At 36.6% G+C, this 19,161-nt stretch overlaps 1 protein-coding gene and 1 long non-coding RNA gene across 2 annotated transcripts; both read left to right on the forward strand.

The window, feature by feature from the left end:
• Positions 1-1,322: 1,322 nt before the first annotated feature.
• Positions 1,323-4,209, forward strand: LOC146731605 (uncharacterized). The gene is made up of 4 exons (XR_014927089.1): positions 1,323-1,515; positions 3,139-3,203; positions 3,491-3,653; positions 4,090-4,209. It is a non-coding gene; the product is annotated as an uncharacterized LOC146731605 (long non-coding RNA).
• A 59-nt stretch (positions 4,210-4,268) lies between these two features.
• On the forward strand, positions 4,269-18,641 carry LOC100369751 (angiotensin-converting enzyme-like). Its single transcript, XM_085492949.1, has 9 exons — positions 4,269-4,378; positions 6,566-6,804; positions 7,310-7,504; positions 10,071-10,338; positions 10,493-10,716; positions 11,690-11,834; positions 13,711-13,809; positions 17,800-17,922; positions 18,485-18,641. The coding sequence occupies exons 1-9, from the start codon at positions 4,269-4,271 to the stop codon at positions 18,639-18,641; spliced, it is 1,560 nt and encodes a 519-aa protein (XP_085349075.1).
• Positions 18,642-19,161: the final 520 nt, after the last annotated feature.

Raw genomic sequence — 19,161 nt, forward strand, 5'->3', positions numbered from 1 at the left:
AGGGAAATCTCGCTTTTAATTTCTTTTGAATGTATTTGCCGATACATCGAACCATAGACCTTAGACTTGTTTTCTAAGATCTATGATCGAACCCTGTTATTAACTCTCTTTAATTTAATCTCCAGATTAAAGAATTATTGACTTCGGATTTGTTCATAGTAGTATATTTTTGATGAAATCGTTTAAGTCAAGAATACCTGATATATACAATGTATAATGTTATATCCGGAGGAAAATGAGAATATTTAAACTTTGGAAAATTTTGTTTTTGCATTGTATGCTGTCCAACCAGTATCTTTTTACAAAGGCCATTCATACCACAAATTTATCCGCCGAATGCAAACGTCTACTATCTCAGCTTGCCAGACAGAAGTAGACACATATGTCATTCGAGATACTTTCTCTTTACGTGTATGTAAAATTGTTCTTACGTTTCTAGCATAGCCCCGAAGCCATCGTAATGAATATATCATATACTAATGTGTAATTTGGTTACCATAGGAACGGGAACTCGTTTTGTAATTGCAATTATACTAGCTAGTCAATCACTTTTATATGTTAATTAAAATTTGTTTTTTTTTTTTTACACTAGTCATCTGCAAGCAGATACTGTCAATTGGGATTGCGTGCACTCAACTGGGATTCGATATGATGGATAAAAAATGTGGGTTTATGTATCTTAGATTATTACACTGTTGGAAAACGTCTTTACTGTAATGAACGCAATTTACGTGATGGAATTGAACTGAATTACGATGGTATTTGAGACAAATTGAAGGATGAGAACATGCATCGATATGAGAATCAAGCATCGGCGGGGAAGACTTGTGGACAGACCTAGGTAGCTGAGATTGGCAGATCTCGGTGTGATTGTTAACAGTCCCCAGCGCCAATCACGGGTGTACGAAATTAACAAGAAATCAAATAGAATATTAAATTATTGACGCTGGCCAATAACAGGTGATTTCACGCTGTATTATAGCAACATGCAAATTGAATTAATAATAACGTACGTGATATTTAATGACAATGTCTGCAAAATTGACAGTGAACGGAAGATTGCTTGCTGCGATAAACGTTTACTAACGTCAGTACCTTTAATGAAGCAGTTCGTCGATTGTTGTTTACGCGCACCATTCAAGTTGCGAAAAGCTAATGACGGTAGTTCAGATATAGCTATACGACTCGATTACGGCGGATAAAGATGATGACACACGTTAATTCGTGATTAAGGCGTGTGTTTTTCCTCACTGTCAATATTAATGCGTCATTATCGATGACAGGTCGCACCACGTTGTCATACCGCTTCCAATTACAATCGCGTTGGCAAATAAGCGTGCGGGTCACAGAGGTTGCGTTTCGTGTTTGTTAATTTCCTGTCGAGTTGCTACAAGTCGGGAAGAGACGATAACTCTCAGGCGTGTACGAGTCTACCCTCTGAATACGGGGATCTAGTGTAAAAGCTTTTGCAGGTGCAGACGAAAGCGCTATCCGATTCTCTGGCTGTAACTATAAGTATGTTTTGTCATTTATTTTTTTTATTTATGTATTATTTAATTTCTATAAACGTTAATGCTTCGATTTATTAGCTATATTTTGAAACGCCACAAAAAAAATGTCACCAAATGTTCAACAGTATTTACTACATTGAATAGACATAGGTCTATAGTCGGCATTAAATGTTATGTTTGTTCTACTGAAAAAGAAAACTACTTGTGGTATATCGCCATTGACGTGCATGGTACGTAGTTTGGCGACTCTCAAATATGCCATTGTGTGGGTTTTTTGACTCATCTAATACTCTGTTCAATAGCGTCAGCGACGTACAGGCGCGTACCAGGTTGGACGCGACGCGCGCAACATTCTGCTTGCGCATATTCGAATATTTATCTCAAGGAACTTTATATTTTCGGAATATTTGTGAAATTGCACTTACCTACCAAGTCACACTGGGATGTCTAGTTGATTCGACGGTGATAATAGTGATTATAAATCGACCAGCTACGAATCGGGATAAATTAAATGGCGTATTTGTTGACGTACTCGCTCAAAAACCGTTCGCGCGACACTGCAACTAATCCGACATGTGAACGTAAACATGGTTCCGCTTTCCAAAGTGACATTTCTTAATCTTTATATCAAAAAACCTAACAGAGAACTGAATGTCTAGTTGATTCGACGGTGATAATAACGATTATAAAACGACTAGCTACGAATCGGGATAAATTAAATGGCGTATTTGATGACGTACTCGCTCAAAAACAGATAAAGGAATATATTGATTATATTATACACGTACATATAGTTGGCGCAGTGAATGCATAAGTACCGGGGGGGGGGGGGTATTCTGGTTTTATATTTTGTTATAAATACTCGCGAATGGTAATGTGCGGAGAAGGGATATATAAAATTGGCAACGTAAATCGCCATATGAAATGAAACCGTTCATCTTTCTAGACACATTTTGTTAATTTTAGACACCGACACACTTGTTGAGTTATTCATTCCCCCGGCATCTTAACAGCACTTTTGACGTTTTTGATGTTTTTTTTGGTATTGTTAAGAAGACACCAGTAGGGTTAAAAATGACTGCGTGACAAAATAAATCATGATGGCCCCGGGCGAAATCTCGATCGGATTAGGCAAAAACAAAACCGCTGACCGCATCTCATTCGTATATCGAAAGGATACGAGAAAAGGGGCAATTAATGTATTATAAAAAGTTTATATTACGATTTGACGTTGAGTAAATGCGATATCCACATCCCGCCACACAAATGTATCACACTACATCACGAACAATACGTGACATCATCGTTGTACTGAATCTACAGGGGCGTAAGCAGGATATCTCGTTAGGGAAGTCGCAATTACAACTGCCTCATTGCATTAATGGTTGTGCATGTAATGAGTAAAATATTAGAATAAGATATGGGGGCGACAGAAAATTCTCTCGCGGCCTGCATAAAAAAGTACCCAGTGTATCATTATTTCTCAGAACACTATCATACTGTAAAATTGGACAACTAGCTGCTGCGTTAAAGGTATACTGTCTCATTATTAATATTAATGTATTATTTTCTCATTTAAATGATACACGGGGTGTACAATCTACCAAACTTATTCGGCTTTCAAAAGAAATACACACTCACCCAGCAAGAGTAAGAGACAAAGAGAAGGAGGACTGTCAATCCGAGGTTCAGGTGAGACTGAAATCTAGTACATCTTATCTGTACGTCTGTATGTTTGTTATTTACCAAGGTTTTAAACTTTATCATTTTACAAAAAAAAAATAAATAAATAAAATAGTTGGTATACCCGACGCTGGAGCCGCACATTAATCTCCATTCTCATACACACATCAGAAATGCAGTATGGCCAAAAGTGCGCCCTCTGGCCAGAAGTATGTCCGACCCTAAATATATACACGTGGTTTTTTTTTTTGCCACGGCAAATCATGCTGACATTTAATATTTTGTAATTGAATTAGGTAAGCACCATGAATAGGTGCGTATGTCACGTGATTTACCTCGTCTTGGTGTTTTGGAGTAGTAAATTATATTGCGTGAGATCAGAATATGCAAATGATAATGAAATTCTGGATGAAATCTGCTGCCTCCTAGACATGGAATGCTGCTCAATGAAATCGACAGGTAAACGTTTTTGTTATTCAGATGTAATAATGTTTCCCGCATTCATCACCCACAAAACAAGTCTGCCATATTGGATTCAGGTAATATCGTGCATGAATAACATCGCCGTCGGTTCTATTCATTTAAATATAAGCCACGTGACGGATATGATATGTTGAATGCTGTACAGTTACAGTACATTAACAACAATTAAATAATAACACATGCTTGTGAGAGTAATATCACGATTTGTTGCCTGCCCAAGGGATGGTGGTCATGACCATAATATTGATGATGCCAGAGAGTGACGTCATTCATGTGATATACCCATGTAATATACCATGTAATATTCATTTTTATTCAATGTCATGTGACTCAACCAATCACAGCATGCGTAACAACAGTGAGATGTGATAAATCATCTTAATTACGTGTTTTTTTAATTTGCATCCTACAGATTCTCCATACTTGGACGAGTCCGTCGCAAAGGAGTGGCTACAAATCGCAAACAAAGAAATAGAAGATCTTAGCCATCAAGCCTCGCTTGCATCATGGAACTATGAAACCAACATCACCGACGCGACCGCCGAAAAACTAGCGGATGTGACGACACAAGTGTTCAAATATGGCGGCGAAATGAAAGAAGTTGCGAACAAATTCCAGTACGAGAGTTTCTCGTACGATGTCCGTAGACAGTTCATGTTTATAATGGAGAGTAGTACAATGAAGGACAAGCACAAATTGAGGTAAAGACTTACTAATTTAGAATTTGCACCAATGAACGAGGTCAAATCACCGTCAATGCATGTAAGGACTGTTGTGAAAAAAGCTTAAGAAGTCGAGTTGGAAAGTACATAACCGAATTGCGCGTATTCAGTTGTAATACAGTGAAGTAAACAAATAATTTATTTAATCATTTTAAATAAACGGTTTACATACTGTTTTATGTCTTGATAACTATAATATGAAATCATATATGCAGCTGAAAGCATCAGAACATTGAGAACGTTTATTCTTTGTTGTTTTTATCTTTTCCCCCAGGGTTTCACACAAATTTCGTTTATAACATATAATATAATATGTACTCAATTGAATGTGATATATTAATTCATATAATAATAATGCACATAATGCTAATTCCATTACCAAGACAGGCGCGATGCAGAAGCAGAAGATAGAATAAACGGAAAAAGCGAAAGTTTTCTTTTTTTTGGGTTTTACTAGGAAAAATCGTCATATGTGAACCAGTTTAATTTCGACTTTTTCGAGATGATGACGTCGATTCTTATTACAGAAATCGCCGGATTTCGCTGAAGACGCATAGTATACTCTAGTGACAACGAGTCAGGTCCCGTATGTACAGGTAGTTCCACTGCGCGTGTTTTTTACTCTCGGGGACTGTGGAATTGATATATTCTATTAACCCCGTGAGTGTGGTTCACCGATTCCATAATTGACAATCTCCCCCGAAAGCTCATTCGCTCAGACAGCGTTGTGAATATTTTAGTTTGCAGACATATCAAAGCCTCGTCGTTTCTGAGTTTTCTGAGCGGATGTTGCAACCAATGATCGATTTTGATAATTTCTAGACTATTATAATTCCTTGCTGTAGTTCGTTCGTTTGTGTTCGCCGATTAATTTGTTTGGAATTTGTAGTTGATTTGCACTATTAACTCGGAAGCTAGACGTTATGATATTAGTAGGATGTTGCAATTTGTTCTCAACGACAGTAACCCAGCAGATGTACTATATCGACTGTATCTGAAATCGTTCGTGTTAAGTGAGGTATTTCAGGAATGTACCAACTGAAATGAACAACAAATTAAATGGTTAATCATAAATTCACCCCGTTTTTTTTATAGGTTCACGTATTATATGATTATTTATTATGAAATCCCCACCAGTTATAAATTATATATAATTTATATCTAGTGGGTATTTCATAATAATTAATCATAGAATACGTGAACCTATAAAAATATGCAAAAATAATGTGCACATTACATAAATAATAACTCTAGCAAAACATTCTGTCACATTATTTTTTGCATATTTTTCAATGGCATTGATGAAAACCATAACGAACAGTATAATCATAGTAAGCTATATTTACATGTTTTTTTTATTACATTTGGTACATTTTTAGTTATGTAAATTATTTCTTTCAATTCGTATCGTAAATAAGTATCACTGATAACAGGCTACCGATTATAAACTAAATAAACGAAACCTCTGGATAATGGTAAACTATTTTGAGTTTATGTTGATAAAGCATTGGAAAGTGATGATTGGAAAGTATCGAAGGAGTCATCGGTTGTAATAATTAGTGCAAGTCGCGTCCAGGTCAAACCTCCGTACGTGTGATTTCCATTATAAGAGCGCATTGGATTGTGGGAAAATAAATGTTCTTGTAGCACATATCTGAGTATTCGTTCGATCTCACAATGGAATTTTCTAGTACGCATGTGCACTGGTTGAGTTGGTACGAACAATAATAATCACTGCACATGCGTATAAGTGGTTTCCTGCAAACGCGACATTTTTAGTTCACGATAAATCACAATTCGCATGCTTTCGTCCACACTACATCTTAAAGCGGAGGGGTCGTCACCTGCGCACGCGCGCGAATTGAGGCTCAAGCGACGATAACAACGCATGCTAAAAACGCAAAGGCTCATGGGTAGACGCTTGTTTGTAAGCGACGACTCACTATGGCCGTTTGCCGCATGCGCAGATGACGACTCCTCCGCTTTAAAACATAAGCCTAATATTTGAAAGTAATTCGCTTCTGTTCGAGCCTGGCAGAATTACAAATTACACGATTTTTGGAACTACCGGTATAATTCACAACAATGAAGTACACATGATAAAACTAAAAACTGATTGTTAAAACGTTCAACACATAGTGATGACGTCATTTTGTGTCGTTTCAGTCGTTTGAAGAATCTGCAAAGCGACATGAATGAAATATACAGTACTGGGAAAGTTTGTCCGACCAAAGATGCGGATTGTTTTCAACTCGAGCCTGATCTCGTGGACATGATGGCAAACTCGCGTGATTACGACGTTTTGTTGTGGGCTTGGAAAAGTTGGCGAGACGCTGTTGGCGTGCCGATAGGGAAGCTATATCCAGAATTTGTGACGCTTTCAAACGACGGTGCTAAAGAAAGAGGTTGGTTTTTAATGAAAAAAAGTGCTTTTGTTATTTATGGCCCATGAACATCCCTACTGGACTGCCATTTTATGAATACGAATTGACAGTTAATAAAATAATAATAGAACACCTTACTAGTAATTATTACTAAATACGATTGTTTATGGACATAGGTTTTCACGACATTTTGCATTGTTGTACATTTAAGAAAATGCACGGGTGACATTCTAACGTACTATCTAAATTTTGTAATACGATTTATTCTTTCTCTAATCTAAAATATAAATTAGTTAGTATCGACAATAATGTATACCTGACGTACGTATCACGTGTCGCGATGTTATTTATTAATTGGTCACGTGTACTTTCTGTTTATTTTACGCTACTGCATTTTATTGAATACGTGACCACGTGACCTTCTATAACCGTCAAGTATTATGGGTGTTGATGCATTTCCGGTTCGTGCAATGCATCACAGAAAAAAAATCACACACGTAGACCCACTCATTTCTGATTTTTACAGGTTTTCCGAATCTAGCCGAGGAATCGCTGCAAACGTCATATGAAATTAGGAATTTTGATAAATTGGTTGAACAGCTCTATGAAGAGATACTGCCGCTGTACGAGCAACTCCATGCCTATGTTAGGAACGCTTTACATCGTTACTATGGTGACGATAAAGTTACAAACAACGGTCCCATCCCGGCACACTTGCTTGGTACGTATAGTTAATTAATAAAGAGGAATTGTGGGTAATTTTGTGTATTTTTTGAGTATGTGTGAATAATTGTATATGAATATGCATGTTAACACTTAATAAATAATCATATAATATATATACATTAAAATTACTTATGTAATTTTAAAGCTGACGGATGTTCACCTGCGCGCGCGGGGGAATCGAGTCCTAAGCGTCGATAACAACGTACGCTCATGGCTCATGGATAGACGCTTGACCGGCTGCCGCATACGCGGGTGACGTCTTCTCCGCTTTAAGATATAAAACCCAGTACTACTGGGAATATTTTCCGAAGCATTCTCGAACCAATTTTATCGTAAGGGGTTGTACATCTTTGGAATCGAAAAGATCGCGAACAAGTCACATCAGTTTAGTAATGGCATCGTGTGAAAGGTGCTCTCCGAAAATACTCATGCCTACGAAACACGTGCACATTTCCTAATAAGGCAGAGTGTGAATGTTTTTTCTTATAAGGTTCCAAATTATAATATCGATAAATCACATGGTAACTATTGACATACGATTGATATTTTGTAATTTCCACAAAAAAGTGTTTTGTTTGTTTTGAACAATCTTTTCATATTATCACGACGCTAATGGCCGCTAATCTCGTTGAGAGCGAGAGAGTAACAAGACTTATGTTTGTCCATTAAATTGTGTTCCAGTTATTTCCAGCTACAGCTATTTCAATAAACTGGCGTGTGTGTGCATACGCATGTGTGAAAGGGTGATAATCGTCGCGCCGCGCATGCGCAGATCAACGATTACAAACTGAGACGTTGCCAGGGTATATTAAAAGGTATCGAAGGCGTCACCGGCGGTAATTAGTGCAAGTCGCGCCCATGTCAAACCTCATACTTGTGTTTTCCATTAGAGAGCGTGTTGGATTGTGGGAAAATCAATGTTTATCAACACAAATGTCGCACAAGCTGCCTTTAATTAAACGAGATATTGGTCAGCGCCCACTCCAAGTAGTGTCAGGTTTCTCTGTCATGTGATATTTTTTTTCCGAGTGCGTCGTCGAATTGTGATCACATCCGCCATATTTATAATCCATATTTGCAGCTATTTGCAATGTAATTACTTATAATTATTATTTGAATGATTATTTAAATACATAGTGCTTTAGGCAGTTTTGGGGGTCGGCGTTTAATTAAATATTTTTCAGGAAATCTCAGTCTCTAAATCTTATCAATTTGTTATTTATTCATTCAGCAATCTCGTCTTTAATTAATATAGTTAATTAACAATTCAGTGATTTGGTAAATTAGCTAGAAAACACAATTGAAGCTCAATTAATCATATTTTTAATGAACCGTGTTTCAAACGCATTTACAATGTATTCCAAAACAATATTCTAAAAAACGTAAAATATCAAAGCTTTGCAACATTTTAAGAGCAAATGATCCACCAGTACATTAATTCACAATTCATATATCTCTGGTAATAACTTAGTTGCACTCAAAATGTTCGTCTATCTTCCCAGATAATAGAAGCATAACCGCATCGATGCGTTCCACTCGGGAAGCAATTACATCTACTTTGTGGGACCGGATTATGACATCGGAGAAAATGTGTGGGTTTCTATACGTCTACAAATTGTCTATAAATCAAAATATGTCATGAGCGGTATCGTTTTTTGCTAGACCCGTACACATTAACTGCGCTATATGTTAACAAAACCAGTAACGCGCACCACTCACGCGCGAGGTGCATACTTATTACAAGTGAAGCTGGTGACCTGGCAGTCACGTATTTTAGATGCAAAGACACAACTACTCCGTTCTACACATGTTCAGGATTTTGGATGAGCTTACTAGTTTATATCACGCAATAATAAAACGATTTTTTCAATCAGACACGTACATGTTATTAAATTCCAGGTAAATTAAAGTCTCTGATCTCTGCTTGGACAGTTTGTACAGTGTTTACAACACACTGAACGCCTAGCTTGGCAGCGAAATACAACCATTAAACGTGCAATGGCTGATGCCTCTAAGGGAATTCCCTGTACAATTGATCTTTGCTTTGGCATCTTACAGGGTCTCATCAGATTTAACATCGCCTCGCAGACATCTGTTATCCGCACACTATCGCAACTATTAAGTTGTAATTTAGGCATGATCGACAATGTCAGCCGTTAAATATCACTGTAACCAAAATATAAATAGTCTGAACTAAATCGGTCCTATTGAAAATAGTATGCACTAACCATTTAAAAGTTGGACGGTTTGCAAGGAATCTAGTTTCCGATCAGTTAAAACAATATCATACTGTGACATTGTATCTACCATGTAACTATTCGAGAAAACAAAAATTGTCGTCTGAGTGATATGCAATAAATCACCACAGTAGCTGCGCCTACTCTAATGCAAGATGGCCTTTTATTAGTGGCGGGGAGGAACGGGTTAATAGTCTGTTGATTTACAGTAAAGACACTTTTCAGTTAACAATATTAAATGTCGCTTGTGTATGTTGTATACACACTTATTGCTTTATATATAACAGTATTTGTTCATGTTTATTTATTTTTTTTCGTTCACAGGTAATATGTGGGCCCAGCAGTGGTCAAGCATTTACGATATTCTCGTGCCGTATCCAAATGAACCTTCCATTGACGTCACTTCCGAGATGCACAATCAAAAATATACCGTTCTGCGCATGTTCAAGATGGCGGATACATTTTACCAGTCACTCGGTCTGCAACCAATGTCCAGGGCATTCTGGGAGAAATCAATGTTTGTAAAACCAAAAGACCGTGAAGTGGAGTGCCATGCAACAGCAGAAGACTTAAATAAGGACAAGGATGTCAGGTGAAGTAGCCTAGATTTCAGTGTTATCTCTGGCATTATTCGAATAATTAAAAAACACCTACTTAGTTTGGTAACTAAACACATTATATGAAAATATAGTAAAACATGCCTAAAAGATAAATAAAGTAATGCCTAATATGGGTTTCTTTTGCAGAATTAAAATGTGCACTGAGGTAAACATGTACGATTTCTACACAGTACACCACGAAATGGGTCACTGCCAGTATTATCTAAGTTATCGTCGACAACCACCGATTTACCGCGGGGGCGCCAACCCGGCATTCCACGAAGCCATTGGCGACACTATAGCTCTCTCCGTTAACACCCCTGATCATTTGCATACGGTGGGCTTGACGAAAAGCCCCGGGACGTCAAAAGGTACGGATATGTACATAAACTGTTAACTCAGGGATTTGTTTGTCAAATCAGTTCGACTTTCAGTATCACGTGATATCCGCGTCCGAGTACGTCATACGTGACGGCCCAGCTGTCTCGTTCGCAGCCAGTCGTATACTAATCACTAAAAAAACGCCTACAAAATATCTATCATCATACCACTTCGTAGACAGACAGATATTGTGTTCGAAACACCAAGAAATCTTGAAAAAATGTGTTAAGTTCTATGCACGAGACGGCGGCTGTATGCAACAAAGAGAACCACGCCGCTGTATTTGAGTGATTTGGTGAATTGAATCGTTACTCTGCGAAATCGGTGGTAATCGCTACCAGCAATAACATAAAATGTGATAATTATATTAAATTAAGTCCATTCATAGAAGGCGGAAGTCTACTAATGATGATAATGCTTATTTATATATTCTTATTTTCATGGTCACAATAAATGTACACTAATTTTTTTTCGAGGCACGGTAGTAGTTATGCCCGGCCTTGCATTCGTGTAATTAAGCGGTGGTCGTCGAAACGTCGTGTTCGATTTTCTATGCGACGCCTACAACGCGTGTCAAGTAGTACAATCCATTGTTTCTCACACGCGAATCGAGCATGCACTACCTAAAGTCCTTGTCGCATCATTAAAGCGGGAGGGTCGTCACCTGCGCACGCGCGGGAATTGAGTCCCAAGCGACGATAACAACACACGCTAAAAACGCAAAGGCTCATGGATAGACACTTGTTTGTTAACAATGACACGCTATGACAATCTGACGCATAAGCAGGTGACGACTCCCCCGGTTTAAACAAGCTTGCACACCACGAACATGATCGATAAAGTGTTCCGATGATGTCTCTGAAATCGACTTCTGTGTATGGCACTCACTTACATGTCATTATACGTTTGAGCGCTTTCAAGAACATGGGTAATAACTTTTTTTGATCGTTTTTTTTTCTATAGAGGAGGATATCAATTTTTTGATGAGGCAGGCATTGGAAAAGATTGCATTACTTCCGTTCGCGTTAGTAGTTGATAAATGGAGGTGGACTGTGTTCAGAGGAGAAGTAAAACCAGAAAGGTACAACGCCAAATGGTGGGAGCTAAGGTTGGTGTGCATAGAACTATTGGTTATTGGTGTATTTACCTTCCCCATTGTCATATAATTATATTAAGTGGTAGTATTTCGAATATAGGGTGACGACAACACGAAAAACTCTCCATTTTATAATGCATTGTAATAGTAACAACAAAGTATAGTTTATCGTAAAATAAAAACGTTAATTTGTTGGAAAACATGCGTTTTTCATGTATTTTTAGGTAGCATGTTATTTTAGTTATTTTAGCTAATCTGTAATTTAGCTAATTCAAGATGCAGCAAATTTAACCGAAAGTAAATTCTCACAGGGAGATAGTCGACACTTTAGCTAAATAAAGATTCTGTTAATTCATGCCAAGAATAAAATCCGCTAAAGTTGCATGCAGCTATTTCCACGTGTTCTACAGTACACCGCCGCAGTACGCCCTATTCGAGTTTGCGTCATAGCGGCGAATTTGTCCCGGGCGTTGCTGTGTGAGGGCGCCCTGGGTGAGGGTCATGCTTACAACAAATATGGCGACGCAGACGACATCGTAGTTACCCACGAACATGTCAACAGAATAAAGCAGGAGTATGTTTCAGCATTACTAAACTGGTTTGCTGTATCAAATGAGAAAAATATTGAATTCGTAGAACCGGCCAAAAAGCGACCGATTTTTTTGAAAATACTAAAACAAAAAAAGTAATATCTGTTGTATATCTACAAAACGGCACGCAGTGAATCCGTGACAAATGGAGGTCAGTTCCATTCATGAAAAAATGACTCGACTATTAGTATTTTTATTATTTTTATGAGATGTTTTAATCAAAGAAAATTGATAAAGGAAATTCAGCTTTTCTTAGACACGTGCAGTTCTACAGGACTGGATCTAGAATTCTGGAATAGGGGGGGGGGGCGATAAGTTGGCCGAAGGCGAAGTTCGCTAGCGCTGATGGCGCGAAGCCTTGTTGGTTGTTAAAAATAGGGGGCGGCCCCCTCTAAATCCGCTCTTGGTTCATAAATCATCACTATAGAAAAGTGGGAGCAATATCATTTCTTTTTTGGCTCGATTATGAGACGACTATTTAAAAATCACGCACATTGCAATAAAGTTTCGGTAGTTAAAGCGCGGTGGTCGTCGCGCAGCGCGTGTTCGAATTTCATGTAAATAAATTGCTGCAGTTTATGCAGCTCTCTTGATCGTGGTATACGTTGCCGCAACGTAATATCAAAATAGCTTAAGCGGCCAATAAGAGCTGCTAAACTGCAGCAAGTAAATAAACAATGTATTTTACACGCGTTGTATACGTCGCTCTGAGTCCCATACTGAACAGGACGCGGCACGACGACTACCGCCCTTTAAACGTGAACTGAAAACAAAGTATTCTTCCAAAAGATTGACGTTTTAGAGCGAAGCATTTAAACGAATTGACACTCGCGTCTTTCTCCAACGGCGCCATCAGCGATAGAATAGTGAAATCGTTCTTTTTTATTGCAATTGCACGTATGCTCGGTAATTTCTGTAAACATAGGTAAATTCGGGAAGCACACGAATAATAAATTTTCTTTTTTTACGGTAAATCATACTATTAATTTACTAGTATCAGCTTGCTTGTGTTGCATAGCGCCATCTACGAAAGAACGTCTTCGTTGACTGCCGCCATCTACGACAGACCCTTCGTCGACCGGAATTGTACATTACTCTGGAATATCACGTGGATGGATATCATGTGATCGTTAAACACAGCAATACAGTTAATTTAAAAAAAATAATTAATTAAATAATTAATTAATTACACTGGTCTAAAATAAAAAAGAATGTGTCATACTTTCTGTATGTTTTCCTGCTAGTCATCATTTTCATGTGGATCTCCTGTTTTTTAATTTGTTTTCATTAAAATATAGAGAAAAGTATCAAGGAATATCGCCACCTATTGCCAGAAGTGAGAAAGATTTTGACCCCGGTGCCAAGTATCACATAGCGTCGGGAACACCGTATATCAGGTAAAAATATTTATCAAAATAACTTACTTCCATTTTGTGATAATAATTTAGTAAATATTTTCATTCAACATACTACAGTGACAAAAATCGAAAAATAATATCAAATCGATTAAAATAAGACTGAGCAACTTCAAAATCTAGTCTGAAGACAACGGCCAAAATATTCAAGGTTTTGTTGCAGCCCCCCTCCCCCCCCCCGTGAGAAAATATAAATCCTGCTGTATAAGCACCTAAAAGTTCTAACAAATTAAGATTTTTTTGAATCTATTATTATTCAGGTCGAAAAAACAACACCTAACTTCAAAAACATCATGTACTATGTCAAATAAAAGGTATTTTAATGTAGAATTCAACAAAATACTGAATATATCGGAAAAGGGGTTTGTGAACATTGCCTTTGTCAGTTTTGGGTGGCAATAAGTTAAAATTTTTAATTTTTTAAATTTTTTTTCATGAATTACTTTAAAAAAAGGAATTTGTTCACACTATGTTTATTACTGTAGCGTGTTATATGTACAAACCGATTATGCGACCAGAATTTAAACTGGATTTATTATTGAAATATGTAACATAAAATATCTTAACATGTATCACAGTTTATTTATAAGCGTAAAATTATACATTTTAACTTATTACACCCAAATGCTACCTATTCTCTTTGGTATTGCCATGACTATGTATATATAAGTACTTTTTTTCAAATCCTATCCTCTGGATATTTTTGTATACATTGTCCAACCGCCTCAAATTACGACATGTGATATATTGCATAAAAAAGTATTAAATCATAGAATATACAATAGTGCAATAAAATAAGTACGTTGTTTCGGGGATATTGATTGGCATATTTATTTATTTATTTATTTATTTATTTATTTATTTATTTATTTATTTATTTATTTATTTATTTATTTATTTATTTATTTATTTATTTATTTATTTATTTATTTATTTATTTATTTATTTATTTATTTATTTATTTATTTATTTATTATGAATTGCAGCTTTCAAATTGAAAGTACTCGCCTATTCATACTAACCCTAAACTATCACATATTTCAAGCTGGATGAATTGTTTTATGTCTCAGCAGATGTTATTTGTTATATTACCAGCAGATGGTAATTTGCATAATTAATTGTTAATGTGGTGTCATTCATTGACAGTAAAATAACATTCATTCATTCATGTATCCATTTCTAAATCAACTTTGAATAGTACTAGACCAAATATGACCAGTACTATACATAATGTAGCCTGTCTACTTCTACATCACAGAAATGGTGGTAATCGTATTATACTAAACTTGTCTAATAGATGTGCTTATTATTGACTGATCAATCCTAAACCAAAATTGACATACACTATATGCGTAAAATATATGTCATTGAGTTTCTTTATTATATGGCAGAGTATCTAGTCAAATAAAAAAAAAACATGTCCTGTCAGTATATTTCTCCCAAACTGACAATCACCAGTCACTTCACATGCTCTTGGAGTTTCTTGTAACGAATTTTAATTCCTTTGTATATCCTCGACCACATTTCTATTTTTGTTTTTAAGCTCTTTGTTTATCCAATGCCCATGTATATATATATATTATTACGTAGCAATATAATGGCTCAGTTGTACTGTCAGCAGCGTTTAGTTTGAAGTTTTTGACATGCTACGTTATACGGGTACTGCGTTATTTGCCTGATATCCGCCTTACCAAAAGCCGAGCATCATCGAACAGTCACGTAAATTCGGATCGCATGCGGGATTCTTCTCTGTTATTAAATTGATATTAAAGATGAACTATATTAAAAAATCAATTTATACTGAAATCACAAATTTCCCATTGAGATTAGTCCGAGACGCACACCTGGGTTGTTGTAAATTCCTGTAAATTCAGTTAGGTCCATCCTCGTTCAATTTATAGGACGATTATTTTATTCGTCTTACGAGCGCGTTCGAGCGAACTTCAAAAAATGTAACATTACGTACTTCCTAGGTTAGCTGTGTTTAGCACGATGTCAAAGCAGAATTCGAAAAGCAAGTCGTTACAGAAGATATTGTAGTGAAGCCAAGTAATACCTTACGATACGCAGGGTATTGCATCGGGTTTCAATCAAGATAACACACGAATGTAACAACTTCAGGAAGTTTAGGTTTGGTAAATTATTGACCTCGAGAACTAATTTCCTAAGTGCTGCTTATATTATCTGCAGGTTCGCCTACTTTAAATGTTTAAAGCCCTCCTTTATTTTTTTTTCATGATTAAATTTCCTTCTATAAACAACCGGGCTGATGCAACGTATCAATGTGCTATATTTGTTTTGGTGTTGTTCACTTAAAGCGGGGAGTCGTCACCTGCGCATGCGTCAGAGGGCCATGGCGTGTCATTGTTTATAAACAAACGTCTACCCACGAGCCTTTGCGTTTTTAGCGTGTGTTGTTATCATCGCTTGGGACTCAATTCCCGCGCGTGCGAAGGTGACGACCCTCCCGCTTTAAATATGTGTTCTTTGCTGAGGATAAGTCATTTCCTTTGCTTGAATCAACCAACATATATGATATGTTTAATTTGCTAAGATTTGGTATGAAATTTAACCTGAGTAGCCCATTCAGTAAGAACAATATTGTAGTGTAATCCCGAAAAAGCACATAATAATATGACGGTGGATATGTGCATGGCACAACATATGCATTTCTAATTGAGTCACTAGATCAATTAACATAATTGACCTATTACATAATAGTTTGTATGAGCAATTTGAATACAATAATCATATTTTTATTACATTTAACTGACCGCGAATGCATATCATAAGTTTACATTGAATTACTTCCCATTTGATAAATCATATTATTTATAAAATTGCGAAATCATACTGAAATATCATGATGAAAATAATAATATTTCTAGACCATTATCTCGGGTCTGTAGTGCAGAATAGTATTTTACGTTTAAATATTATTCAACAATACGATAAAGACCTTCCGTTTTTGACAGTGTGCATTCTTTCGTTTTTTTTGTAAAAAATTACAGTATTTTTACCAAGTAAAATCATGTTTATTAAAGTTATTGTTCATACGTGAGTTGTTGAACACACTACATAATTTGTAATTTCATTCAGCTTCTTTCAGGTATAATTCTAGACACATAGAAGGCAAACATATAGAGAATATAGCAAATTATCTTTTTTTTGTAATATTCTTGTGTAATCGGTAATTATGCAAATTATTTATGGGTGCATAAGGAATACATTTCGTTATAAATTATTCTTAATATAAATTTCTGAATTATTTTGTCAAAATCATTTTTTTAGGTGTTTTATCTCAAAAACGAAAGAATGTCGAAAACGTCCTTATCGTAGTGTTTTTCATATCATACGTCACATGGTGATGCGAATAATACCACTACGTCATACATTCAGATAAATATGCAAATTAGGGGTGGCTACCAACAGTTTGTTTCATACTTTTTCCCCATTTAAAAAAAATGTGTTATATCTGGAAACCTTGTGTTGTCCAAACGTCGAATTGTAAATCTGTTTCCAGAATACTTTTCTACATAATAATAAATGTTTTGATGAGTAATATGGTAATGTTGATATAGTGTGAATAATTTTCCTTTTTTAGTATTTTTTTTGATAACAAAACCAAGAAAATTACAAACAATCTTGCTCCTCTCAGAATTGAATTCTACATCAAAATTTTACATAGTACTAGTTTTTTTTTGGGGGGGGGTAGGTAAATTGTCTCGACTAATTAAAACAATTACTTCATTTTTTGGAGTTTTAAAAGCTCACACCTCGGGATCTCCAATCAACCCATCCCCACAACACTCATTTTTTGGAACGGTAAATGTCACATCTAACTATTTAATGTGGTGTGCCTTTTCTCACACGGTGTGCAACAGAGCTGACATTAGGAGGATTTGGCCGTTGGGCTAAATGACCATGTCTTACTTATTATTAATAAGACATTATCACCGATTTTTATTGCAGGTATTTTGTTAGTACTATCATTCAGTTCCAGTTTCACGAGGCACTGTGTACAGCTGCCGGACATACGGGTCCTTTTCATAGGTGTGACGTATATGGCTCGAAAGAAGCAGGGAATCTTCTCAGGTTAGTCATATTCATTAACAAAAGTATCGACAAATTCGTCGACGAGGGCGTAGTAACTGCCCAGGCCAGCTTTCGCTGGTCCCCGGCGTCCCTTGCAAATGGCAAGTTGGACGGGTCGCAGGGACCATATTGTTCCACTAGGCCGGATGTAATTTGAAAACATTCTAATATTCGTTTTCTGTAAACAAGTTCTCATTACGCCATGCCCATACATTCTGCCTTCTTTGACTTACATATTTGAGATGTTTCTGACATTTCTCGCTGTTTCTGTGCAAATTTATAAACAAAAGAAACAGTTTTATATTCAAGAGTAAAAGGAAACCCCTGCTCTCGGGCCACGAGCGTAAGCGCTGACGTCAGGTAACCAAGGGATATGGAACAAGCAGCGAGAACGTTGATGGACCAATCAGAACGCCGAAACCGTTACTAGTTACCGGCCTCTCGTGGCTTGGTACGCCGTGACACTTGAGGCGGGAACGGGATGATTCAGACTATTTCACCGCGTCATTCGGTTTGAATGCAGCATTCTCTCATTTTGAATTTTTTATGTTTTTCCCCCCAGTGAAATGATGACAATGGGCCGTAGTCGACCTTGGGCAGACGCCATGGAGGTAATCACAGGTCAACGGGAAATACATACGTCAGCGATTCGTAACTACTTCCAGCCCCTATTGCTCTGGTTGGAGGAAACAAACAAAAATAACAAAGTCGGCTGGTAGAAGTCTGAGAAAAATACCTCGAATCACAATCACAGTACTGTGTTGTATTGTTTTTGAAATATTTTACATCTCAAAATGTTTTATTGAAAGCATTAGGCATTATTTTCCATATTTTCCAACGATGTAACATTTTTTTTGTAAACAGTTATAGCACGCACGTATAGTATTCTTTCCTTTTTTGGGTTAGAATGTGAATGCCCAATCTTGTGTAATTTAATAAATGGTTTGACACGACTATAATACGACAAGACTTCGAAACAATGAATCCCTAGTGAACAATTTGTATAACAGCATGGTAATATCGCTTCTCGTGCCACGAATGTTTTTTTTTTTTATTTCTGAACTACTACGTTACTATGCGTTCATAGAAATTGTCTTGTCTTGTTAAGGCGTTGAGTAAGAGAACTCGCACACACTATCTCGGGATAACATGCACTCATTACTCTCAAAATATGGGACGACTGGCCTAAAAACAATAGTATATTAGCAAGGATAGTACACTGTAACATTGTTATAAGGA

This window comes from Saccoglossus kowalevskii, chromosome 18 (assembly GCF_978046115.1).
Source record: "Saccoglossus kowalevskii chromosome 18, keSacKowa6.1, whole genome shotgun sequence".
NCBI lineage: Eukaryota > Metazoa > Hemichordata > Enteropneusta > Harrimaniidae > Saccoglossus > Saccoglossus kowalevskii.

What these genes read in the sequence shown, in the direction of transcription:
- LOC100369751 (XM_085492949.1), top strand. Translation starts at nt 4,269, where the DNA reads ATGAAAGAAGTTGCGAACAAATTCCAGTACGAGAGTTTCTCGTACGAT. An exon ending in AAGGACAAGCACAAATTGAG is followed by an intron (nt 4,379 to 6,565) that starts GTAAAGACTTAC and finishes GTGTCGTTTCAG; the next exon opens with TCGTTTGAAGAATCTGCAAA. An exon ending in GAAGCAGGGAATCTTCTCAG is followed by an intron (nt 17,923 to 18,484) that starts GTTAGTCATATT and finishes TTTTCCCCCCAG; the next exon opens with TGAAATGATGACAATGGGCC.